At 36.2% G+C, this 27,092-nt stretch overlaps 1 protein-coding gene across 4 annotated transcripts in view; it reads left to right on the top strand.

Annotated features, from left to right (window-relative positions):
- The window catches only part of LAMA2 (laminin subunit alpha 2), a 335,421-nt gene that overhangs the window by 238,155 nt on the left and 70,174 nt on the right, over positions 1 to 27,092 (top strand). For 3 of the 4 annotated variants that reach the window (XM_030945040.1, XM_030945038.1, XM_030945037.1), the window contains 8 exons: positions 2,406 to 2,540; positions 3,181 to 3,305; positions 6,988 to 7,074; positions 7,896 to 8,089; positions 16,422 to 16,564; positions 17,082 to 17,180; positions 21,842 to 21,953; positions 25,261 to 25,423. In XM_030945040.1, coding sequence (XP_030800900.1) covers positions 2,406 to 2,540; positions 3,181 to 3,305; positions 6,988 to 7,074; positions 7,896 to 8,089; positions 16,422 to 16,564; positions 17,082 to 17,180; positions 21,842 to 21,953; positions 25,261 to 25,423 — 1,058 coding nt within the window. The remainder of the gene's footprint in view (positions 1 to 2,405; positions 2,541 to 3,180; positions 3,306 to 6,987; positions 7,075 to 7,895; positions 8,090 to 16,421; positions 16,565 to 17,081; positions 17,181 to 21,841; positions 21,954 to 25,260; positions 25,424 to 27,092) is intronic. The other variant, XM_030945039.1, reaches the window with a different exon arrangement.

The raw sequence follows: 27,092 nt of genomic DNA, 5'->3' as shown, positions 1-27,092 counted from the left end.
TTGTTAGGTGGAGGTAGCAGGGAACAACACCTTGAGTATTTTGCAAAAATCTCAAACATCCTAAGTGGGATCTTGTAAGGGTTTGTCCCAAACTAGCAGTAGGAGGAAAATTGAAGTAAAGGAAGAGAAAGATACCTTGTTATCTGTGACAGCTCTAATCCCTTTGGATGTTATACATGATTGTGTTATACAGCAAATAAGTTAACAGAAACAATAACTTCATAGGAAAGGTGTGCAAGAAAGTGAATGAAATAATTTTCTTTGCACACTATTTCAATAAGGGAATACACCTGAACTTGCATAAATACATGGGAAATTAATGGACTCCAACATTTGCTTAGAAGTACAGATTTTTTTTTAATTACTGTAGCAAATTGGATTTTTGGAGAAAACTATATGATAATGTAATTAGAGCTTGTTTTTAATTTACACCCACCGGGGCTCAATAAATATCTCAATTGCAACCTTCATACTTCATTCTTAATTGTGTTATCTTCACATACTCATAACTTAGTTTATTTTTAGTGTCTTCAGTGAAGGTTAGGGTGTATTCTGTAAAGCTTTATTTAATTTTAGCAGGAAAAAAATATCTGACACCCTAGCATTTTTTAAGCAGATGTTAATAGGGTGTATGTGTCTGTGGCATGCTTTATCCGTTTAATAACATTGTGAAAACTATATGCACAGCAGTTTTTATTAGAAGTCACATTTATATTTCCCCCCCACCCCGGTTTTTTTTGCTTTTTTTCTTTTTATTCCACATCTAGTTGTAGGCTGCAGAAACAGTGGTAAGAATTTTCCTAATGGCTGCTTCTGAAAAGCTTCCAAACTAGCAATTAAAAATATAGTCTGTTTTATCATTTGTCTGTGTTTTATTTCATCTCTGAAATGCTTCAGTCAAAATAGGTGGTAAGACTGTCAATGGCATATCACAAAAAAAATCCCCAGATATTAGTTGTGTTTGAGGATGTACCATGTATTTATAATTTGATTCTGAAGTCATTCAGAACTTGTAAATCTATGTTTTGTACCTTGTTTGGACAAGTACACTTGTGGGGATAGAGAGGGAGGGGAAAAAGAATAAGAAACAGAACTACTTTCATTTGAGATTATTTATCTATGTTAGAATTCTTCGCAAACCATGAAAAAGAAGATAGACTCTTTCTATGCTTCAGGGAACTTAATGTGGTCTAAGTCAAAATAGAAGGGAAAAAGCAGAAATGAGTTAAGATTAATTTCTTTGTGATTCTAAAGAAAATAATTGTGTTTATACTTTTTCCATAACTTAGACTCCTGGAGGTTTTAGCAGTGATTATAAAACTGTCAGAGTGGTGGTATATTAATAAATCTAGCATATCAGCTAGTGCTTCATTAAAGAATCCTACTTTTGGTCACAAAAATTACTTACTCCAGATTCTCTTCTGTTTTATTTTGCATCCATTTTATTGCTGTGTGAAAAGTGTGCCACTCCTTTCTGAAAAGCAGAAATTGTGGTCAGCAGTAGGAAATGCCCTCATCAGCCATCTTTCACAGGCTCCTGGCACCACTAGGTAGTGGGATTTATACACGGGACAAGGAGGCTCTTACCCCTAATGGTCTCAGCTGTCAAAATGCTCCTGTTTGTGTTTTCATGCTGCCATAGCTGTGTGCTTCCTGAGAGCTGTGTTAGGGCTTCCACAGAACTGTGTAATAAGCCTGAAATAAAGACTAAGTGTTTGATTTTGCATGTGTCAGCTTTGCTAGCAATTCTTGAGTTACTCTCGGAATTTTATGGCCAAGCTGCAGTAGAGGAGACTTAGTGATGGATAAACTTGGTTTGGGGCTGATAGGCTCAAGACATGGAAAACCTTTAACATTTCAAGTTCTGTACTTTTATGGTGTTTAAATTATATAGCTATAAATAATGCAACCATGCTGCCATTTTCTTGTTTATTATTCGGCTTTTGCTTGTTATCCATCAGGTAGTGTGTAGGCAGATACTGCTTGTCGAACCTGAAAAACATAGCAGGGATGAAGGAAACTAATCATCATGCTTGCTCTCCACAGTCCACGCAAAAAAAAATTATTTTGAAAACAAACTCTTTTCTTAAGTAATGAAAGGAATGATGCTTGTTGCACAGTGAGAACAGAAAGGTGTTCTGCATCTGAATGAAGGATCTCTCAAGCTGTAGTGTAAAAGCCTGATGCCAGTAGAGTGCTCCAGGGATTTTTCAGCCATGTTTCCAATTAGGGCTGGCTCTTGTTATCTGTAAAGTACTGTGTATTGTTTGTAACACAGCTGGAAGCCTGTCAGATTCTTTTCACAACTTGTAAAAACTGGTGATTGGAAAGATGATCTTGCAATGCTCCCCACACACAATCCACTCTGTAATGATCTGTTTTCTTCTGCATCTTTTTTATTGCAGTCATGCTCTCCAGGGTTTTACAGGCTTCCATCTCCACCTGCGGGAAGGACACCTGCTCAGACCTTAGGCACCTGTGCTGTATGTCAGTGTCATGGACACAGCACTATGTGTGACTCTGAAACATCAGTTTGTCAGGTATTACACTTCTAAACCTTTGCACCAAGTTAATCCTAATGTAAAATTCTTAAGTTGTGGTACTAATCTAAAAAAACAGAAGACAATTTTAATACGATTTTGCCTAAATAGTTTAAGTATCAAAGTTCATGGAGAGTCATAAAAGCAAACTTTTGAGGTTTTCTGTTCTGATTCTCTAGAGTTCAGATTATGCAGTGCTTTTTCACTCCTGAATTACTATTTGTATAAAAAGAGAAACTAGACACCTGCAAAACAAAGAAACTATGTATCATATGTCATACAGTAAACACAATTCTGCTCTTACAATCAGTAATACACATGACCTGGTACAATAAGACTGAATTTTAATTATTGCTGCTTCTCCAATGGCTGGAACAAAGGAGGAAAGAAAGGATGAATGGGATAAGAAATTCTGTAGGATACATCTGGGTAGCTACAGACCTGTATTCTTTCTCCTTTTAAGCCCGTGTATTGCTCAGCAGGTATTTGATAGAAGCTTAAAGCAAGCATTCCCACTGAGAATCATATCAGGGAAATTATGTATTGAAGTGGGTTTGAATCCCTAAGGCTGCGAGCAGAATGTTGTCTGCTTTCATGTAATTATCAAATGCAGTTTTCATTCTGTCTCCTTCCTTGGCAGGACTGTCAGCACAATACTGCTGGTCCCCACTGTGAGAGGTGTGCTCCAGGATTTTACGGCACTGTCCAAGGCTCTCCAGATGACTGTCAGCCTTGTGCTTGTCCCCTGTCCATTCCTAGTAACAAGTAAGTCAGCACACTCATAGTGCAGACTTTCCAGCAAGCCAGCTTCTGGGCTCCCCGTGTCCTTTTTCAGATGGCTGGCTACAGGAGAATTGCCTCATGGAAGCTATAATAAAAACTTCTTATGTACTTTTGCTAATTGATCTTCCTTTAAAAGTCAGAAATTGCTCCCTTGCTAATTTGTGATGAATAAATTAATAAGTGCTTGAAAATTCAGTACTCAAGATAATGAGTGTGTGTTATAAAGGTATTCTCATAAATGGAGCTAGAGCAGAACCCAAGTACAATGTAGCCACGAGGGAGCTGCAAAAATTCTTATATATTATGTTGGTATAAATGTGTTACAGTGCCTTTCTTGCTTCACTATGGAATTTATTGATTCCTTATTTAATGTTACATGAGTTTCAGGCAATTTGTGAAATATAGAATAATTTAAAAGCATTATAGTTATTGCAGCATAAATTTTACTGGTTGCTTTATGGTAATGAGCCTTTCCACGATGCTTCTGCATGTGTTCCCAACAGATGATATTTTAGCACTTGAGATTTGTTTGTTGTCTTGCTGAGAAGCTCTTAATGATATTTGGCATCATACTGTAGTAGTGCAATGAACAGGTTTGTGTTTCATGATTGTGCTTTTGAAAAGCTGGAAGTGTTCCGTAAAACCATTTTTCTGTGCTTTGTCTGGCCTTTAGTATGTTTTAGTGAGGATTTCAGTCAGGATAGCTGAGAATTTAGGGGTTTCTTTTTCTTTCTACTTCATTTTATCATTTTGGTTTGGTCTTGGGTTTATTTTGAGGGAGGAAAGTTTTTTCAAACATTATTAGATAAAGACATCATAATCTTTCATCCACAGTGTGAGTTTTTAAAAATACTTCCAAATCTCAAGTATTTAAAGAAATATTCTTTATCTCAGAAGTTATAATGCATTCTTAACTACAAGTTTTTCTGAGGTTTGCCCATTTCATGAGTGTTTTCTGTTACAACTTGATTATGTGTTCTGTCTATTAGTATCAGAAAAGGACATTCAAGTTGCAAACAACAAGCTCAACCAAGGTTCTCAGTTTTGCAAATCAGCAAATATTGGAAAAAACTTCTTATGTTACTAACTGGCAGTATGAAGGGCTGCAAACACTCCAGCCTGTCTTTTTTGTGGTGCTTAGGAACCTTTGGTTGCCTAGAAATATGGGATACATTTTCTGTATCATGTATCAGATCAGAAAATGAGCAGGGCTCTTCACTTAGTGTTTATGGCACCATGCTACAAGAATACATAGCCTCCACATTGTGCTCCCGAGATCGTTTCAGTATCTTTTCTAAAACCTAACATAAACTCAGGAAGAGGGTGTTGCTGAAGTGCTCTACAGGTAGGAAATATGTGGACTGTGGGTAGTATGTGTAACACAGAATCATAGAATGGTTTGGGTTGGAAGAGACCTTAAAAATCATCTAACTCCAGCTCTCCTGCCATGGGCAGAGGCACCTTCCACTAGACCAGTTTTCTCAAAGCCCCATCCAACCTGGCTGTGAAGGCTTCAAGGGACTGGGGCATCTGCCACTTCATTGGGCAGGCTGTTCCAGTGTCTCACCACCCTCTGAATAAAGAATTTCCTCCTAACATCTAATCTATGTTTCCCCTCCATTAGTTTAAAACCACTCCCTGTTGTCTTATCTCCGTCTTTTTTTAAAAGTGTCCTTTTTTTATGTGTCCTAGGTGCACGCTCAAATTGCTGAGCTGCCTGAGGGAGAGCAAGCAAAGTGCCTGTACCTCATTTAGTCACATAGCCTGCATGGCTGTGGGTGTTGTCACAACCTTTTGTGTCTCGCTCACATGAAAGCGATCATGAGACTCTGGTTTCATACACCTTCACAGGAAATAAGAGAATAACACCTAATCTGAATTTAATAAAAACAATCATGAGATAGTCATCCAATTTCTTCGTGCTGTTGAGAAAAGAGTCAGATCTGAGCATGTCCAGGAACAGAACTGCTTGTGTTTTATAGAGCTTCACTCAGCTGTCTCTAGACATCATGGAAGGGATTTCTATTTCTGTTATCCACAGCCATCAACAACTTTGGTAGCTGTATTGTAAATATAGAGACTGACAACTGTACATCTCACTCATGTTAAACCTAAAGGAAAACGCCACTGGAGAGAGGGCAGGGAAGGAGGTGTTTCAAATGTCTGTAGAAGTCTGTCTGTACATGTCCATTTTGCAGTGCTGATAGAAGATGCCTGAATAATTGGTTTAGACTAGATGCCTGGCTTTTAGATGGATAGAGTGGCATAGATTCATTCCATAAAGCTACAGTATTAGGTAGAAAATTAGAGTATCAGACCTTAGATTTATATCTTTTTCAGATCAGCTAAAGCTCTTCAGGATGCTATTAAGGAAAAAGTCTACCTGCAGCTATTTTATGGAGTCAAGTAATCATAATCTAGATGAAATACAGATAGCTAATGAGCTATCTCATTAGCTTGCTATGTCATGACTGATACGATAGTATTTGTGAATTGTACAGTGCAATTATTTTTATTTATGAAATTGTATAAAACTCCACTAAAGTTGTAAATACTGTGTTTATACTGCTGTACAATCAGCAGTCAGTTTCAAACATGATGAGCTGGGGGGAAAAAAAAGAACAGAGAGAATGAATTTTTCTTAGTATGGATCTATTTTTATGGAGTTGAAAATGTGTTGGATAATGAGTTTGTGAGTAATAGATCAATTTGTTTATGTTTTTTGCAAAGGCATAATTTTATATACTTGTTCAAGCACTATTGATTTAATGCATTATAAGCAAGTTAGATGAGGATGCTGACTGCACTGTACCAAGAAGGAGCCCTGGGCGTACCACTAGCCACCTCGGTGCTTTTCTAGCTCTTCTTCCACAAAGAGCTGAAAGAGTTTCATGGTTTTACACCATCTTAATATTTAGTTCTGTTCTTTTGCCCTACCTGCCCTTTTTGTTTGTTTTATCTGCCTGTGCAGGCGATTTATACACTAACATTTCAACTAAGTGCTACTTTGCACAGTGCCCACAGGTACACACTACAGTCAATAGTAAAGTGACTTAGAAAAGATAATCTAGTGTTTTCAATGATTAAAATAAGACCTCTCCCTGATCATGAAGGAGGTAGTTTTTAGGGTTTTTTTTCTCTGTAGACTGGGCTTTTCTCATACCTCTTTAAGAAGATCATTTGATGCTGCCTTTTTGGAAGATTCCATACAACTATGACTTTGGTTCCTTTTCCCTCTTTATATCTTACTGTCAAGTAAACTCTTCCCAGCTTATCTCATTTCATTCAAAATAAGATGAAATCAGACTGGAGAAGCTGAAAATTCATTAGCTCAGTTTCTAAATCTTTTGTTTCACATCCTTCCCAGTGCGTTCTGTGAGTGAGAGCACCATTCAATCACACAAGCCTACAGCGTGGGCATTGCTCACTCCATCCCCTTGGATGCAGCCCTTAGAGCCCTTGGCCAAACTGTGCAAGTGTCACAGGAAAGCATTCACAAAAATTATAATAGAAAGGAGAGACCTCTCATAGGTTTTTATAAACAGATAAGAAAATGCTGCCATTTACATTAAGAGTGGAACTTCTTGGGCCCTTCTTTACTGCTGACCAAAGTGAAATGATGCAAGAGAGTAGAAAAAAAATTCTTTATTTACTTTTGTTTTAGTTTTAGCCCTACTTGCATTGCTGAAGGACCTAGTGACTACCGGTGTACTGCCTGCCCACCTGGATATGAAGGCCAGTACTGCCAAAGGTAGGATTAATGGAAAAAGCAGAAAGAGGGACAACAAAATGAGGAAAAGGCATGAAGGAGAGAAGTGTTTTTCAATATTACAAGCGTATATTTACTACTGTTAGATACATGCTTTTGGATAATTTATTTCTCCTTTACATGCTGTTAAAACTCAGCCAACATAGACAATTTTTATATACACCACTATAAATTGATAATCAATGTTATTTATATCGCAGATATTGTCCTAGTCTTACTTTTTGATGTGTGAGGGTTTTTTTCCTCCGGGGCTCACAAGTTAAAAAAAATTATCTAAAATTAGATGCCATGCTAATAGTGTATCTTGATGTCACTCATACCCTTTGTTTTAGTGACTCTTGTGCCCTCATGGGCATTGGCTGTGGAAGACAGTTACATATAAACATTTTAATGCCGATTTGTGAATTAACAACCTAAACAGCCTCTGTTGTCCCATCCATCAAAACACTGAGGGATTAAGATGATCAAAATGTCTACCAGGATATTTCATGCCTGACACAAAACACCGGGCCACACAATGATACTGGAAGGGTTTTTTGTTGTAATTTAATAGAAATTTAACTGAAAATTGTTAAGGATGTGGAATCAATTTTGCATACTTCCTTCATCCAGACTGTTCTGTGTCCTGATTAGAAGTCTCTTTGTTGAACAGTTTGCAAAATTTCTCTCTTGAGCATGAAGCAACAAAGATTTTTTTAATGGTTCATGGATGTTTGTGTAAATTATGTTTAAAATACGGCCAAGTATTCTTTGTGCCCCACATCTCAGTTGGACAATTCTTATTTTGTGTTTGCAATGTCTAGGTGTTCCTCTGGCTACACAGGAAACCCACAGATTCCAGGAGGGTCCTGCCAGGCATGTGAGTGTGATCCATATGGATCTGTGCCTGTCCCCTGTGACCCTGTCACTGGGCAGTGCACTTGCAGGCCTGGCTTCACGGGGTGGAAGTGTGCTGGCTGTGAGCATCGGCATGCGCGTCACGGCACGAGATGCATTTGTACGTATACTAATGGGATTTTGGATAACTTCTGATTGTGTTTGTCATATTTCAGAAATTCAAACCTGCATGTGTAACGGTGAGTTTTATGGCTTTCTTTGAAAATAATTACCAGGTTTCTTACTACGTTGGCATCTGGTCTGATTTTTTTTCACAAGCCGTGAGATGTCAAGAAAAATCTCAATAATTCCTAATATTATCACTGAAAACTGAGAAAAAAACTTTGAAGGAATTATTTTTGGCTTTTTAGAGTCTTTAATTTTGCCAAAGGTTGTAGCTACTGTTGTGACAACATTTTCTCTTGGTGAATTTTTTAGTGTTATCCTAAATGTTTAACCAGCAATTGCAATGCTCTATGCCATGAGGCACACACAGAATTTTTACTAAGGTTTACTTGATCATGTTGATTCAACAACCATCCATTGGAATTTGAAAGATGTAAGCAATGACAGTACACTATACCCAGCAAAGAACTTTTTTTGTTAAAAATAGAGGACTAATAGCATAAAACACCAATTTATATTTTCCAGTACTGGTGTCTTTCTCCTCAGTTTTGATACATGCCAAGTGATTACCTTGTATTTTTTCTTGGATTTTTTTCATTATATTGGATAGTGCTTGTTTTGAGCCCACAGTCTCATATCACATAATGCTGCACGCTTATGTCTTATTAAAAAAAAAAAATGTAGCAAAATCTTTCTAGAACTCTTCATCAGCCCTGACTGAAATAAGGCATTTTCCTCTTCCTCATCTACCCCAGGATATAGAGGGACTAACTTTATTGTGATGTTTTTTTTTCCCTTCAATGCCATGATTGTTAAATTTGAAGTAGAATAATGGTAGAGTTCCAGTAAATCCACAGTATATAATATTTATTGATGTGTGCATATTTGAAAGTATTGAAGTATTGGCAAGGCACAGTGAGCTGGTTTTAAATGTTTATCTTTAATTGGAGCTTTTTGATGGAGAGTGGAGTGTCTGTGTGAGGGACATGTAACATCAAGAAAAGTAGGTACCATCTAGTTTTTTGGGTTTTTTTGCTTCTCCAAAGAGTTCATTTCTCTTGTACCTCAATATACAGAGGTGCACACCTCTCTAGTGTTAAAATGAAATGGTTAAAACAAAATGCAAACATTTCAAAAGCAAACTTTAAAAAATAAACAAAAGAAGTGTTTATAATGTCTGAAGGCATTATATAATTCAAGAATGGAAGGCATGGCTTCTTGGAGTGCTTAAAGAAGAGATATTAGGCACATAGAGTCAGGAACTACACAATGCAGAACATTTTTTCACTCAACCTGATGGTTGGGATCAAGTTCTCAGACAGTCACCAGGACTTAGCAGAACTAAGCTTCTAAGTAAGTTCATTGAAATAAACACTTTTGCATCAGCCCTGATTCCCAGGTAGAAATTATAGATTACTGGGAATATAGATATAATTGCTTCGATTTCTTTACTATTAACAACATGGCACTGATTCATTGATTAAAAGAGTAGTGTACTTAAGAGTAATAAATTTCTAATGTCCTGCAGTGTGATATAGTTTAGGACTTAATTCTGAACTTACTATCTTAAGCTCTATTTTGAGCATCAAAATGATTGCAACTGGAGTAAGTAGTCCCTTTGTTGAAATAACTACCATTTGAGTTCCATTTTGTAGTCTATGTGTCAAGGAGAATTGTAATTGCAAGTTAAGTTCATAAGTGTTACAGCTACAAAATTTTAAAATAAGGACTGTGTTCTACAGAGTGCCATCTGCATGAAAATTACTTCATTTTTCAATATCCTGAATAGCTCTTACATTATTGCCAGTATTATCCTATTTTTCCAATCACAGGCATGACTTAGTATGTTTTTTTATTAGTCTTTTACCTTATCAGTATTCCGAAAAGTCTTTTTGGTATCCAGGATGACAGGGTTTCATTGTACAAAACAGCCTAAGTGCTAGTTATCATTAATAATGGTTTTCCAATTTGTTAATCAGGCTATTTCATTGTGTGGATAATAAGGTTAAAAATCCTATTTGTGAATGGAAAAAGCTGTTTGCAGGCAAATGAAATTTTCCACCTTTTTGCTTTGAAAGATGTTATTTGCTATAATCTCTGATTTAACTGCAACATATTTAAATTTGAGTATTGAAATATACCTACACTCTTACCTTACCTACATTTTTACTTTAAGTAGTCAGTTTTCACCATAAAAACAGTTCTTCACATATGTATATGGACATTTTATTTGACGACTAGAAGTGAGGAATCAAATGCAAAGATTTCTTTTCTTTAGTCATAAAGATAAGAACCACCTATAGGAGCAGATGAGATGTACTTTAAATCTCCCTATCACAGGAAGTAGTTTTTTACTGTTGATACCACATCAATAATAACCATATCATAAATTGCAAAAACTGCAGTTTAATATTTCAGTATATTTCAGGCACATTTTATGCGCCTATTAGGTCTTATTGTATGATCTTCCTCTTGTTTAAAGGTTCTTCAGCACCCATATACTCCACACCTGCCTTTGCTAATGCAGTACAGTACCCCTGACATGGTAGAAAATAAGCCTGATCATTGTAGCCTTTGTAGCCTGTGGTGGACACAGGTCTGTGGCAAAGAGAGTGTGGCAAGCCTGGATTTTGTGGGAATTGGCCAGTGGTAAAGAGTGTCTGGTATGTCTCGGGCTTCAGAGTGCAGCTGTTGGTAGGGATTCATTGCTGCAGCCTCTAATGTGCTTTAATAGTCCTTGTCCTGTCAAAGAGCCATTAGAAACACCTTTGGGGCAACCTGAAGTTTTCCTTCCTTGTTCTCAGAATACTGAGCTGTTCCAATCTGAGTTTAATGCAACTGAGAATTTGGTTCTGTATACAATTTATTTTTTTACTTTCATGTATCAATCAGTTGCGAAATAGTAAATTCCCTTCGGACCAGCTTCAGTTGTAACAAAACCTTAAAAGCAAATAAGTGGTACTCTTAAAGCACAGAAAATTAATTAGTGTCAAGAGCAGAATCCTGTTTGCATTCAGTAGTTAAAATGAGCTGAATGCCTGTACCTACTCTTGCTCATTTGCAGTTCCATTTCAACTACTGCAATTGCATTGTACTAGTCAGAAGTGTGGAGAACCCCTGGTTAGGTGGTAAAGTTGTCTAACCTAAAGCAAATACATTCAAATACAGTCAGCCATATTAAAAAAGTATTTATAAGTAGTATAAGACATAGTGATTAAGCTGTTCTGTTAGTATGGTATAGTTAATATTAACGACAGTGATTTTTTTTAATAATTAAAAAAGAATAACCATTTAAATAATGAATTTTTGGCAAATTCCATAAAAGGTTACCACACAGTATAAAAACCTGACAAATCTGAAAAACCAATTAATGTGTATTTAAATCAGATCAGAGAGGTATTTTAGCCAAAATATTGTAATGCATTCTTCTTTAAATATAATATTTAGAATTTAACATACCCCTGATCATAAGGATTCTGAAGATTTTTTTAAGTGAAGATTTTCAGTGAAAAGGTGGGGGGGAAAGCAAAGGAGTATGCATTTCCACTAAAGTGATCTATTTCTGATATAGGTGAAAATCTGTTTTACTGGATTTTTACTGTTTTTTTTAATAATATGTCATTTTTCAGTTGCTTAGTGCATGTCACTTTTCAGTGATGTGTTATACCAGTTATATTTTAGAGAGCTATAGGTAAAATAGAATATATGTTTATTTTGAAATCCACTGCTTAAAGAGGGAAGATTCCACTTACCGATAAATAGCAATGGTTATATAATTATAGGTGCATGGCACATTCCATTCCCATTATATTCTTTGAATAGAACAATTTTGGTTTTCATAGAATTCCATCAGGGAATCAAAAGTTATATCCAAAAAGTAGATTTTTTAAAAAATAAGTAATAGAAGAGTATGGTTTATCGCAAATCAGAAAAATTTCTAATGGCTAGTGGCTGCATTATTTCCCCTGCTGAATTAACCACCTAGGTTGTCCTATACAGATATTCACAGCACTCTGCTGATGAATACTTTCTTAGAATTTTAGGACTCAAGCAATTAACTTGTAGGTTCACTTTCCCTTCTCTTTTGAAAAAGCCAGTACCCAAAAAATAAATAGTGATGGTTGGGAGCTAATTTTAATAATGCTGCCAGCATCCTTGTATTCTGTCAAGTATGACAAAAGTTGTCCCAAATCTTCTCTCAGATTTTGAATCAAGCCTGTAGCAATCATGCATTTTCTTAGAAATAGTAGTCCTCTTGTGTATTTTTGTTATACCTTGTGAGATTACACTTCACTTCAGTTGTAGAGTTTGTAGTACATAAAATGAAGAAGCCTAGATGGCAGTGTTATGGGAACAGTGACTCTGCTCGCTGCTGTGCCATATTTATGGAACAAAACAATCCTGGTGAAAACTTCAAGGCCTTATTGTTGTTTGGGTCTATATATTATATGGCAAGTCGAAACTCAAGTTCTGAATGCTTTCAGGGTATCTGTCATAACTAAAATGGAGACTTCAGAAAGAAAGGTCTTCTATCTTTTGAGCTGTGTTGCAACACAAACTACAAAACCTTTCCTTGGATGTGTGCTCCTGTCATAATTGTTCCCTGGGGTCAAGCAAAAGCCTAAATGTAAAGCAGTTGATGTGACTGAACAGGAAGCAATCATGATACAGGGGGATCGAGCAGATATTTCATTGTTAGGAATTTTTCCTTAACTCAGTCTTGTGGGGTGAAAAAACAAAAAAGATCCTCAGCCTTGCTGCAGTCAACAAATTTTCATCTTTATGTATTTAAATATTTAAGAGTGGTAGAAGAAGAAAATTATATAATGAGATTCCTTTAATACCAGGTACTGGGCATTTAAGTATTTGCACTCAAGACTGATGCTTGCAATGAGAGGGATTTTTTTTTTCCCAGCTGTCAATCTCTGCTTCATCACAGCCCTACACCAAGAAGAACAAGGGAGCTCCCAGCCACCAGTTCTGGTAGAATCAAAGTTTTCCATTCAAAACAGTGAGGAGCTCCATGTTACCTGCCTAGGCAGATATCATGGAATTCAGAGCTAGGCAGAGATGCTGTCTCTGTCAGAGGTAGATCTTGCAGAATCTGTGAAATGAAGCCTCTCCCAGCTCTTACACAGTGCTTAATTCAGCAGGAGCTGGGAGCCTTTACAGAGTGAGCTGAAAAGAATGTGTGTCACACTACGTTTATGAAGCCTTGGACTAGCTTCTTCAGTGTTCTGGGTTTTGCTGTGCGTCCATGTGTCTCAGCTGTAGGAATTAATTTACATCTGTGTTGGGCAACTGCTTCTCAGGCTGCATGGGCTCAATTAGGCCATCCCTGCTTGGCCTAGAACTGATAAGCTACCACTTGTTCTCCATTTTTGTGAGAAAATGAGCTCCTGTTGAGTTTAGATCCACACTCCTGTCTTTCACCCAAATCAAGCAATCTTTAAGCTCAGCTACTACTGGTATGTATCAGAACCAGCAGATGAGGATTTCTAGATAATAAAAATCAGAAATAAACCTTCGTAGGTGTTTTAGACCCTGATCTGGGTATGAATTTTCCCATATTTTGGAGACATATTGATCATGTAAGCTATGTGAATCCAGCAGCAATGGCAAGGAAGATAATGCTTTCAGCTCTCTACTGGGGTTCTGTTTTAGAAGGCACAGGAAGGCTGTTTTATTATTTGGTGTGAGACTAGTGCCAAAATGGGAAAAATGAGGTAATAGCCAGCAGCTAATTGAGCTAACAGTAGTTCAACACTTTGTTTGAAACAACAGGAAGCTGATACTGAAGAGTCGCTGAGTATCTTAGGATACCACCTCCCATCAGAGATTGCGTGATTGCCCTTAGACCAAAAATTTGCTAGTCATAACACTGTTTTCTGAATCTTCACAGAAATTAATGCATTAAAGCAAAATTGTGTCAGATAATCACTCAGTTGGAGGAACACATTGTGACTTGGATGTGTTTCTTTTATTACACATTATGTTTCTTTGTAAGATGGAATAAACTTAAAAGAATTTCTTTTAGCATGCATACTTTGGGCATGTTTCTCACAAGAGGTAAGTCGAAATCCTTAGAGACTTAGTGTGCATGGAAAAGTGTGGTGAAAATGGAAAACACAGTAATTTGCATTAATTGCTTGTTGAACTATTGTAATATTGATTGCACGGTTTGCCTCTGACATGCTTGCACTGCTGTAATGATCTGAATTTAGTGCTGTATTTGTTAATATTAGACACAAATTTATCCTGACAGCTTTACAGATAGACACAGAAGTATTTAGTCTTGCAAAATATAATCACGCTTTTGAAATATTTCCCATAGCTACAGTACATTACAGACTGAATACTGGAGTAGCTCAGTCCTGTCTCATCTACCCAGCTGTGGTCTCACTCGATGCAGTTCCTCTTTTCAACCTGATTATTTTGCAAGAGGTGTTAATTTATACTGAACGCTCACTTATTGATTGCCCACTCATTGAGAATACTTCATGTCTTATGGGCTGTTCATTTTTTTCTCATTGGTGTGAATTGAGTTTGTCTTTAACGCATAACAAATTTTTAGCAATTTATTACCAACCACTAAGAAAATTTTGAAGATGAATAGATTTCCCTTGTTTCACAAGTGAAATAATATGTGGGGGAAAAAAAGCCACAGCAAAAACTAAACTAAACTATAAAGGCCAACTCTTTTCAGGTTCAAGATCACTTATTTTCATCCTGCAAAATTATTATCTGGTCTCCTTACCTTCTTGATCAGCTACAGAACAGGTGTTTGTTATATAAAACATTATTTGCTGTAAAACCTGGTTTTCCTTGAATTCTCTCAGGCTTCTAAAGGCAAGCACACAGATGGCAAGAACAGGGATGATAATAAGTTGGGGGGAGGTAAAATTTCATGTAGGAGCATAAATCATAATGTATCATGCCCACAGTTATTGACTGCAGTTCCAATGCAGTTCAGTTTATGTAACAAAATACTGTGAAATAGGAGGAAGGAGTCTGCAAATGGAAGCAATGAAAATGCAAAAGGAAGTCTTAAAATAACAGTAGTATCTACCCTTCTGCACCCACTTCTTACTACGATAATCCAGCATCTACCTGGTCTCCTTTTCAATCCCCACTTGAGTTTCATGGTGTATTGAAATAGTTTACCTTTTTTTCCCCTCAGTATTTGACTCTACTCTGTGTCTTTGGTATATTAAACAGTCAAAAGAGTAATAACCATATTTAGGTAACTATGAAAACTTCAATGAACAGAAAAGATGTAATCTACATGAAGAAGAGATTTCAGGGAAAAAGAAGTAATTCTCTTTTGAAAATTACTTCTCTTTTTTACAAAAACATACACTTTGCTTAGCGAGGTTTTTTAGCTATTAAACTGCCTAGCTTTGCTGAAATAAATAATTACATGCTTGTAAAATTTTAGGTACAACTCTCCATGTCTCTTAACATCACCAGTGAATTCATTGTTCCACAGTTTGCTTCATCTCCTGAGATGTTTGGGTTTGCTAGCTCTTTATGCAGAGAAGCAGAAAGGTATTCCCACAACTCTTTTGTAAAGGATGAAGAATTCTCCTGTCTGCTGCATAAATGATACAAGATGAGAATTTCTTGTGATAGTTAATCGAAAGTAAGGGAGGGAGGAAATGCAAACTTCTTTTGATATATGCAGCACGCAACAATATTTTTCATCCTGAAGGATATTTGCAAGAAAAGAAGCATACATGAAAGGCTTATAAACTGGTTAATGAAAAAAAGTAGGGAAAACCATTTTTTTAAAAGAGAGCTTTCAGTATTTTTACCTGTATGCTTTCAGCTGTCTGCATTACAGGTTTAGTATGCTTGGCCATGCTGTTATATGGAGATTTTAAAGGATTTTTTTCTTGCATTCAAATCCATAAGCATACTGTGTTTCTTATAGAGCTCTTTAGATTCTCTGAATTGCCTATCTGATCTTCAAATTGCCTATCTGCTTTTCTCAAACTTCATCCAAATTACCTGTATAATTTAATATTTTATATTGGCTAGTCTGCAGTGGACAACATTAATTATTTCCTCTTTTAATGAGCTAAGTCTATCAGTTTTGATCTTTGTGTTTTATATGAAACTGTCCATTACTAAATCCTAAACAATAATGTCTTTCCTACTCCCTAGCTGTTGTTTCCATTTTTTCTCGCACTACATATTTGGGGTAAAATGTATGAAATCGGTGTTACATCCCCCAGAACTGCATGTGTGCCACACAATATCTAAATCTAATGTCTTAAATGTTTAGCAGGAAGAAATGTTTAGGAGCTTTGTTGTTCTTCCCCCAGCTTGTGATGATGAATGCACAGGACTCCTTCTCAACGACCTGGATCGGCTAAACCAGATGATCCTGAGTGTTAACCTTAGTGGTCCACTGCCTGCTCCATATAAAATGCTACATGGTTTTGAGAACATGACACAGGAATTAAAGGTATGTTGGCAGTATTCACATCCATAAATATCAGAGCTTCAGTACAAATATACCAGATTCTGTTCAACCTCACAGCTGTGAGTAGGTTCAGGGAAGAAGAAAAAGTCAAGATTTAATTATTTCAGGCCTGCTTTGGTTGATAAATAAGTATTTCAGTTATTTATTTTTACTTACTTTAATAAATAAATCTTTCAACGGTAATTTCTGAACATATGTGCAAGGAGTTATACTTCAGGCATAGAAAAGCAATGCTGCATACAAATAAAGTAGTTTTCATGCTAAAGGTCTATAAAATGGTTATGTATTTTACATATTGTATGTTCCCTACCATACTTACAAGTTATGTAAAGTTGTCAAGATTCCTGAAAAAAAGCCTGTTGGATGAATGTGACGCCAGTCAGTGACAAAAGGGATTGCATATTGTAATGAAATGTTTGATGCTTCTTGTCTTCAATATTTGGAAGCACTGACATCTATCACATACAGATTTTTCACTCTCCCATCTCTTTCCCAACAGCATTTGCTTTCACCTCAGAGAGCTCCAGAGAGATTTCTTCAGCTAGCACAAGAAAATCTGGATACCTTGGTGACAGAAATGGATGAACTACTGACAAGAGTATGTCTGTGATCACATTGAGGTCTATGGGTTTGGTTGAGGCTGCATAATGACAGAAATCTTCTGAATATGCATTAAACATGAATGAATAGATGAATTATAAGATGCTTTTCAGTCTCAGTGTCTAAAATGACAGGAAGTCCTCTAAAAATCTCTTTTTGTGGGCCACTATATTGACACATATTTTCGGCAAAACTTCCTAATAAGGTAAGAAAGCTTTTTCACTTCCATACAGATGACCCAAGAATGATCTTACCAGGAAAAGATTACACTAAAGAGGTGTGCAAGTTTAGTTAAATATGTGTCTTCTAGATTTCCTTTATGAGCATAGTTAGCAGCTTCTGGATTTCAACAGATGTGCTATGTACTCTTTCTGTTACAAAAGTTTTATTTCAAAATAGACCTCATTTTGGTCAGTAAAGACAGCGTCTAAGAAAATAATATAAATTGTGCCACCTAGTGGAGAAAAAATAGGGTAATGAACCAGCCTCAGTATAAATAAAGCTGTCCAAAGTACATTGATGTGAAGAACTACCGAAAGTCACGATTGTGAATTGAAAGAACCAAATAAGATGTGGAGTACTGTATTGATCAATATATACTGCAGAGAATCACATAAAATCCAGGCAGTTGTAGCGTCATGTCTCTAAATTGTACATGGCTTAAGGAACAAAAATTCTCAGAGAAACTGTTTTCTTTGTGTGGTTTTTATGCAATTTTGAAATGGGGAGTGGGTAAGAAAGCATTTGAAGTGTGTTTGCATATGTAGGCACCCACATGTGTGTGCATACACCAGTATCTATCTGTATGTACTGACATTGTGTATGTACTGTATGTACTTGCTTTTCCACATCTGTTTGATCTTTTATTTTTCTGCAAGAAGCAACTGCAGTTTTAAGTCTAGCTGGAATTTTAACCCATGTCAGCTCTACAAGCAGGGAAGATTATATTTCTTCTATTAATATTTCTCAATCTTAGGCTAAGACAGGTTTTTTTTTTCCTCTTGTAAAGTTGCTCTTTTTAATATCCTTTTCCAATTTCCCCAATAGAGATGACCTAAAATAATGCAGATTCTGACCTTCTGTAGACAACTCTTGGAAGGAAAAACATATCAAAAGTGTGATCTTGGGGGAGTTATTGTGGTGGCCACATTATCACCACCACGTTTTTGCAATTTTTCATCATTATGATGACTAAGTAGCCTTATGATTTCCAGTTATCCTTACAGAGTTACTTGGAGCAGTTTGGGGAAGTTTTTGTTTGTTTGGTCTTTTTTTTAATTTAGGGACTGGAAATTGGTGGCAGGTCCTACCTTTCTCCTTCTGTATTTGTAAATAAGAATAGTGTTCCAAAAAAAAGAATGAGTCCTGATGTTGTGTGTTCAAGGCTCATTTCCAAATGAAGATACAGCTAATAACTACATAATGGCTGGCACTTGGAGTACAGAGTACCACCATAGATGCCAGAGTTTCTCCCTGTATCTGATTTGCAGGCTCACTATATTTTCAAAGTGAAACAATACTGATGAAGAAAAAAGTTGGTGAGGATTGGTGAGGAATCTATTTCCATGAAAAAAAATTCTAAGCATTTTAAGATAAAATATAGAAGACAATAGTATTTAGTCACTACAAGACTTTCAGGGATTTTGCTTCCCTGTGGTCTCTTTTCAACCAATGATCTCTTACTTCAGTGCAGCACTCCTTTCCCTTTTTTTACATTCTTCTGTGCTTCATTTACTTTGCCATAGAAGATCCTCATGTCTTTCTTGAACTAATTATGTTCACATGTTTGCATGCACATTCCCACACCTACCACCAGAGGAAGACCTGAAATCTTCAGTTCCTTTCAGTTCACTGTATTTCATCAAAACCTCCACTTCCCTTCTAATTAGGTACCTTCAGAGTGTTCAAGAAAGACAGGAATCAGAATCACTCATCTTGATTTTAAATGCTTCTTTTGTCTTTGTAAACTTTTGCCTTTCTCCCAAAGTACTGAATTTCTCTAACTTGAAAATTTCTGGAAGTAGTAGCAGAAGCAACTTAATTTGCAATAACTGGGAACATTTGGAGAGAAAGCCAAGAACTTCCATCTGTACACGTCTGTGTTTACACCTCCTTCTCTGGTCTGCAGCCCACTAGACTCCTCCTTAAAGAGGAGTTCTTTAAGTCTTGATTAAGATTAAATAAACAGACTAAATAAACATGGAAACAAAACCAAAACAAAAAAAAAGTGTGTATAGTTGTTAATACTTGCTTATAGTTTAAATTGCTAAGTGGCTACTCCAGATTGGAGCAAAGCCTTTCATGGAACCTCCTTCACTAAGTATAAGCTGTGGACATCACCAAAGCATTCACTGATCTCAAATACTTTCTTTAGTGATTTCTGTGGTAGGGATCTCCTTTATGCCAAAAAGTTTTATTTGTGTCCAAATAACTTCTTCAAGACTCATTCCAAACCCTTGCTCTGGGTCCAGTCTGCCTCACCCTTATGGCTCCCACAGCAAGAGTTTTTTGGGCCTATTCAAGCTGTTAGAAGATGCTGAAAACTGACATTACAGATATGGTGAGCTGTAGTAAAGTAGATATGTAGAAAATTAGTAGGACCTTGTTAACAAATGAAAACATTTAATTAGCCATGGAATGGCCAGCTACAGTATGAAGGATGTTCGCCATTTAATATGGTTTACAGAATTAAAGCTACACTAGATGGTGAAGCAAAAGCCTATTTTTCAGTAAAGGAAATTCTATCAAAATACAGAAGGCCTTCAGTGGACCTGAATAGAATTTAAGTACTAAAGAGAGCTGTCACTGAAAGGAAATGAAAATTGTTCAGTGACAGATTAATTTTCAGAAAAATGTGGTACGTGCTATTCAGCCATAAATAGAGAGGTTAAAGTGGCCAATTTGAATTAGCATGAATGTGGAAAAAGTAATCAAAACTAAGAAAGGAATATGTAAGTTATAAAACACCATTTCTAGCAAAGGACTAGAAATATTATAGAGTATAATAAAACTGAATGTGAATATTCCAAACAAATAAAACTCAAAGAATAAAAGGCTTCTTCTGGAGGGTTTGATAATAATAAGTTTTTTTCAATTACATGAAGAATTAAATGACATCAGAAATGCCAAGGAGAGTTAGAGCAGTGATCCATCAAGACCATTTGGAATTTTTTGCCTTTTTTCTAACCCAATTGCCTCTTACAGCTCACTGTAACAATATTGTAGTTCTGTATCCAGGCAGGTAAAAAGGGTTTGTAAATCTTAGAGGAAGTAACCAACAGTATGATTAAAGCTGTGTAAGTGTGAAAAGACATGTTCTACTGATAGAGGGATGGAATAGAACAAACTCCCCTCAGTCTGTATGGGTTCTTAGTTCTTCCTGTATATTTCTATTTACCTGAACCATTTTCATATAAATTACTTTCAGTGTAAATTACTTTCAGTGTAACTACTCTGAAGTAGCCCAAATTTGTAAGTGGAATGATAATGCCAGGAATTTTATTTCAGAAACTCAGATGTAAAGTACCTTGAGGGCTGCCATCTAGAAGCCAATCAGGCAGAAATAAATGTGTTTAAGTGCTCCTATTTCTCTGACTATTACTGAAAAGTGTGGGGTTTTTTGTAAGGGAGAAACAATTTGTGCAGTTCAAGTCAGGGAAAACCTAAGCTCATTTTGAATTATTGACCTTCTAGCCATTTCACAGAGACTGGGAAACTCATAATGCCTTGTTTCAAGATTTTTGGGAATGTAAAGCCTAAAGAAAAAAACTAGGGTTTTATTGGTTTATTTGTTGGGTGGTTTTTTGGGTTTTGGTGATTTGGGTTTTTTTGGTTTTTTGGTTGGTTTTTTTTTTTTTTTTGCTTTGCAGTACAGCTCAACAAGCTTTGTGTCTTGAAATGTTTAGCTTCTTTTCAATAAAAAAGGGTCCATTTTTAAATAGGGAACGCAAGAGCTGAGTGTCCTAAGATGATTCCTTTCCTTGGCATGTTTTTCAGGTCTGCTGCAGATGTCTCCCTTTCTGCTGCTGCTGTGATTCAGTACAATTATAAAGCATTTATTAACAGAAAGCTTAAATTTTACTGAGCACCCCAATATATCATAAATGAACAACTTCAAGCATTAGAGCTGAATAAAACTACTCTTTATTTTTCTTTCTCTTTCTTGGTAAAATTAATGTATTGATTTAAAGTTCTTCTTGCTTGTTGGAATGAACTGTCTCTTTGAGAACACCTCCAGGGAAGAAGCAAAGAGGTCACAGTACCTGCTGCACTTTGTCAATCGAAAAGTACGCAATTGTGAAGCTATGGAAAGTATTCCCTGAAGAATCTATTAAAAGGTTCTAAACAGCATTTCTTTAAGCAAAGATATTGTTAGTCAGTGGATAATTTCATCCTGTCTCCATTGATGTGCTGCTGCACACAAGTAGGGTTTCTTAGAACCTAAAATAAAGCCTTCCAATTTCCATTTAAAGGAAAAGGTAATAAAATTTAATTGTGTACTTGAACAGAGCATTTCATTCCCTATGCATCTGATCAATAATTCATTGATTGCCTCTGGCCTGAGGAAAGTTTTGTACATGTATTCAGCCTGTAGGAATATAACATAGTGCAGCCTTGGCCTGTTCATTAATTATATTTTCCCTGAATTGGTATCACCAGGCTACCAAGGTGACAGCAGATGGTGAGCAGACCAGGCAGGATGCCGAGAGGACTAATGACAGAGCGAAATCTCTTCGACAGTTCGTCAAAGGCATTCTCCAAGCTGCTGAAGGTATTGGAAAAAATTAAAATACTTGAGTTGTTTCTCAAGAAAACTGGAGGACAGTAGGGGAAGAAGGTCTGAGAGACAGTGAGGAAGACTTTACTTGCTAAGAAAAGTCATGTGCTTAAAATATTGGGTGAAGAAAAGGCAGTAAACTCCTCAAATTCTTCTTCAAATCTGTGTATAGAGTTTATATCAACACTTAGTGTATTGGTAATTATGAACAAAGACTAGAAGAAAACTGAGCATGTTCCTTCAGGATTTTTGCAGTTATCTGAAGAGCTGTTATGATGAAGTAAGAAATAGGCCTTAGCTTTTGTTTATTTTCATAGCAGATAAAAATATGTATTGGTAAAAAAGTTTGATGTAATTTTAGCACTTGGTACATTAACATTTCATCTTAATTCACCAGCTTTACTTCAAAAATGCACTTACTTCTTGCGGTTAATGAACATCTGCTGCTTGGAATTTGCAAGTGACTCCTAACCCTACCTTAGAATGGAGCCAAAGTCAATGCTCTGTCTTCCACAGACTGATTCACTGCACTTACAGTGCAGTAAATACTTATAAGAAAAGTAGATTATAGATGGCCTTTAAGAAGAAAGACCTATATATTTCATAAAGCTATTAAATAAGATAATGGCTGAAAATATTAAAATAATTGGCAAATACAGATTTTTTTTTTACTTGAAAAAGATTTTTCAGCTCTTTCCTCCTCCAAATATTCACTGCAGTACTGGTTTTAGTAGCTGTGCTTCTAAAGGTCTATGTCATTGAAAGGAAAAGCTTTCACTTTTGTCCAAGTGCTATAAAATACATTTTATATTGTCTTATGTGTAACACTTCCGTGTATGTGCTTTGGAAGTGAACTGAACAGCACTTTAGGATATCCTTAGGACTTATAACTTTGACAAGAAAAAATTGTAGGAATAGCAACAAGAAAAAGTGAGCAAATTTTTGAGAATTTTTTTTTAACAACAGACCATGTTCCTCATATTTCAGGATGAATTTGGGATGATGAGCAAAACAAAGTCTTTGCCTCTACTAAGTTTAGGCCCAGTGTTTGGAGCCCAAATAAAAATTTCCTCAAGCAGGTTTAGCAGTAGCAAATACAGTGTTAGAAAACATTGAGGGGGTGAAATAAATTTATGCACTATCTTAGGAGTGAACAAAAACTTTTAAATCAATGTGTTTGCCTAGTGGCCAAGCTAACATTTTAAGAATACATGAAATACACGGGATTGAGAGATACCTTGTGGGTTATGGCATCCACTCCCCTACTATCAAAAACCTTTTTAAGCTCATCTTCAAAGTAATTTCTACAAATACACACGATCTGGAGAGGAGGCAATTTCAGTACTCTTCATAATTTTCATAGTTCACATTTCTAGCAAAAAATATTCATGTTTATTTTATCATCGTGTTCCCTAGCAAACCCTGTTCTTTACCTTGAATAGATGTTTTTTTCCATTCCCTAGTACCTCTCCTCCTTCCCCCAACACCAGATATATTTGCAGAGAGGAATCATATTCCACTTTGGCCCCTTTTTTTTCTAGACTGAATCACACAAAAGAGTATTCTCCCAAATCTCCTACTCACCTTCGTGTAATTTCCCTTCCTCTGCTGAAAATTATATCTGTGTTTCCGAACCACAGCCAAAAAGCATGAAATGAGGTTTCTTCAGTGTCTTGCTCTTCAGGAGGAGTAAAACTTGTCAATGTCAGCTCTCCTAATAATGTCCCAATAACTTTTTTTTACAGCGGTGATTCGTAACACAGCTGTGTTCTTCTCATTCGTACCTTTTACCTCACTGACAAAACTCCTCATTAAAAGTGAGAAGTTTGTAGTGATTGGTTCTAATGACCATACTCTGACTGCTTATCCACTTCTACTGAGCTGATTGTCGACTTTCTGAACTTCTGAGTAGCTGTAACTAATTTTCCTTCTTAGCTATGGAATTTCCCTTCTTTGCAGTTCCTAGCCTTTGTCCATGTCAGTGCACCCAGACCTTTTACCACCACTGGACTCTGATGTTTGCATCCTACCAAGACACAACAAAACACGGTTAGGAGAAGAGAAGGATAAAACTGGGTATAAGTTTTTCTGAACCTAAGAAAAGCTTAGCTAACATATTCATTTTCGCTTTTAGGGTAAATATTCAGGGAGGTTACTCACTATTTTTTTAATAGACTTTTTAAAAAACTAATATAGACCTCTTCCTGGCCTGAGGTACCTTAGCAATGATACATAATATAGTACATATAGGAGATATCTATGATCCATTTGAGGAAAGTGTAGTCTTTTGCCAGACCTCACAAAACCACTCATTATTAAAGATACAAATCTCAGTTCTCACCAGCTAATCAAAGACATCATTAGATTAGAATTTTCTTCATCATTTGCTCTAAACCTATACTATGTGTAGATGAAATAGTAATTTACTGAGGTTTGAAAGACTGGTTTTAATGTCTTTAATTAAAGATTTAACTTTAAATACTCATAAGTACCCCTGTGACCAGGAACAGTGCCATTTCAGAGAAATCAGTTACTTGGGAACTCTGTACTGTGGAAGGGCAGCAGTACTTTTTAAAATTGAAGATGAAACTGATTGGCATAAATAACCTAGTTTCTTCTGAAAGTGGGTATTTTAATATCTTGTGTTGTGCTATGGCAGAAAGATTTTAGTCCATCCTTGAGTATGATGCCATGTGTACAGCTTTATCTGTTTGGAATAATTTGGCTGTTACAAACACATTTACAGTAAACCTTCATATACTCCAACCTTCAATTTTTTTTGACATTTCTGCATATCTTCTTCTAAACATATAAGTGGGCTTAGACATCTGTGGGTGTCTCACTCCTCTTCTGCTTCATTTTCTAAAGTTTCACAGTTGTTTATTCTTCCCAGCACTGTTAAGTCTGAATGCTAAAAATGACATATTTTGAGGTTCTCCGAAAGTAATTTAAGCCTAATTTTCATTGCTTGTCTTCCCTGCTCCTTAATTCTACAAGCAGTATAGAAAACTGTCTTCTGCTTGCTTTGAAGGTTCAGTGTAAAGTCTTTCTTTCAGGGGCAGGAGAAGGGGAGCAATGTATTTATTATCCTGGATATAAAGACTTCTTTAATTGTTGTTGAAAAGTGAACTATAATAAAAGGTTTGATGAAACATATATTATTTTCTTATTTGTTACTGACCATTGGATCACAGCAGAAATAACCAGTGGAAGTTGTGTTCCATTTGCTGATAGAGTTGACAGCTTCTCTGTTGTTTTTAATTACTAGCTCCTTACATAAATGTATTTTGGTCTCCTGCAGCTGCAAAAGAAGATGCTGTAAAACTGAATGAGACACTCAGAACTCAAGACAAGACTTTGGAGAAGAGTCTTCCAGAACTGCAGAGTGAGGCTGAAGGAATGGTCATAGAGATGAGAAATAGAGACCTCAGTGTGCAAGAAAAAATAGCTCAAGATGAGTTAAAGTGAGTAGAGAGACCCCAGTCTTCAACCTCCTAGTGACAATGTCTGATTCTCGTAAATGTGATTGTCATGTTTGCCAGTCAAGTTTTCTAGCTGAGGCTTACAGAAATGTGAAAAAAAACCAAAGTCTAATACTTTATATCTGTTGATATAGCATTTGCATTTTTGAAAATGCTTACTTATGTGGAAAGCAATCCCTAGGAAATTATTTCCCTGCTCCACAGGTAGCAGCTACATTTTTAATTGAATTCTAATTTTTCTCAGTTTGTTTTTAGTTTCTGCGTCAGACCTGATGAATGGCTTTTGAACTAGAAATTTCATCTGGAAGCTTGGAGTTTTTTTCCTGGAAAACCAAATGGTCTAATAAAAATAGTAACTGTCTGAAAAGTTTGTTCAATATAATAGACATTATAAAGACATAAATAGACATTATATCTAAACATATTTTGCCATGTTTAGAATGGTGTAGGTCAAAATAAACCATTTCTGTGGCATAGTTCAGAAGTCTGCTGTTTGGTTATTTAATTATCTGTAAATAAATGTATACATATAATTATATTGGCAGCTGTTTATAAAGCAATATGCCAAATACTGAAAACTTACCTGACTGAGAAAAATACTTGGCTTGAAGTTAAAAATTCTGGTAGTTTGTTACATTTATATGAGTAAGACCGGGCATATTTCCAGAGTTAGACTTTGCTTAGCTCTTCACCAACGCAAACAACTAGGAGGGAATCCAGCTGGGCAGGGACACGGTCTATTGAAGTTGTGATGGATCTAAAAACTGTCTGGGATAGAGTTATGCAGGCCTGAAAATGTCAGTTATCAGGTGTGTGCATACTGTAAGGAGACATAAATGGAATACAAAATTAGCTGAGAATTCCAAGCAGTTTAGAATCAGATTTGCACTGCCTATCTTTGACTTCATAAACCACATCATTTTCTATGAAATACTGCTAGTGCAGTATTTCTTCCTATAACTGATAGCTCTGCTTTCTGTTCTCTTGAGAAAGAATATATTGCGAACTTATTTGTGAGCAATGTTTTATTGCTTTTTCATCTGATTCCACTGAGTCTCTTCTATGCCTTCTCTACTCACACAAAGAAATAAACCAGTAAACAGTAGAGATGAGAAAAATTTAGCCAAACCTTTGAAAGTGCTGCCTGCAAATTTAGGACAGACTGGAGAAAGGCCTTTCAAACAAGGTGTTATTAGTCCTCAAATGCTATAGCCAACATGAAACTGTCAGACAACAATGAAATAATTTCCTACTCTAGCCCAATAGCTAGAGTAGAAAATATAGTAGGTTTTTTTTTGAGGGACAGAACTTCTCTCCTTCTTCCATTCTTCCTGAGATATACAAAGAGATTTTTTAATTTCTCGATATAGGAATACATTTTATACTAAGAGATACATGAATATATTCATTGATTTCAAATAAAGTTTTATGGTTTATCTTAAGGATAGGGTTACTTCTTTATAAGCAGTCACTGAGATCCAAGAAATTTTGGCAGCCAACTCAACAGAAGGAAAATTAGTCACTGTGCATTACAGGGTAGGGAGGAAAGGACCCTAGAGATGTTTTCTGAAAATGCCTCTTGAAAGAAAATGTTATAAAACTCTTTAAATAGTGAAGTAAGATAGTGGATAGGATACACTCTGCAAGGAAG

This window comes from Camarhynchus parvulus, chromosome 3 (assembly GCF_901933205.1).
Source record: "Camarhynchus parvulus chromosome 3, STF_HiC, whole genome shotgun sequence".
NCBI classification, from domain to species: Eukaryota; Metazoa; Chordata; class Aves; order Passeriformes; family Thraupidae; genus Camarhynchus; species Camarhynchus parvulus.
The sequence above is the reverse complement of the archived record's forward strand: the minus strand, read 5'-3'. Positions and strand labels throughout refer to the sequence as shown.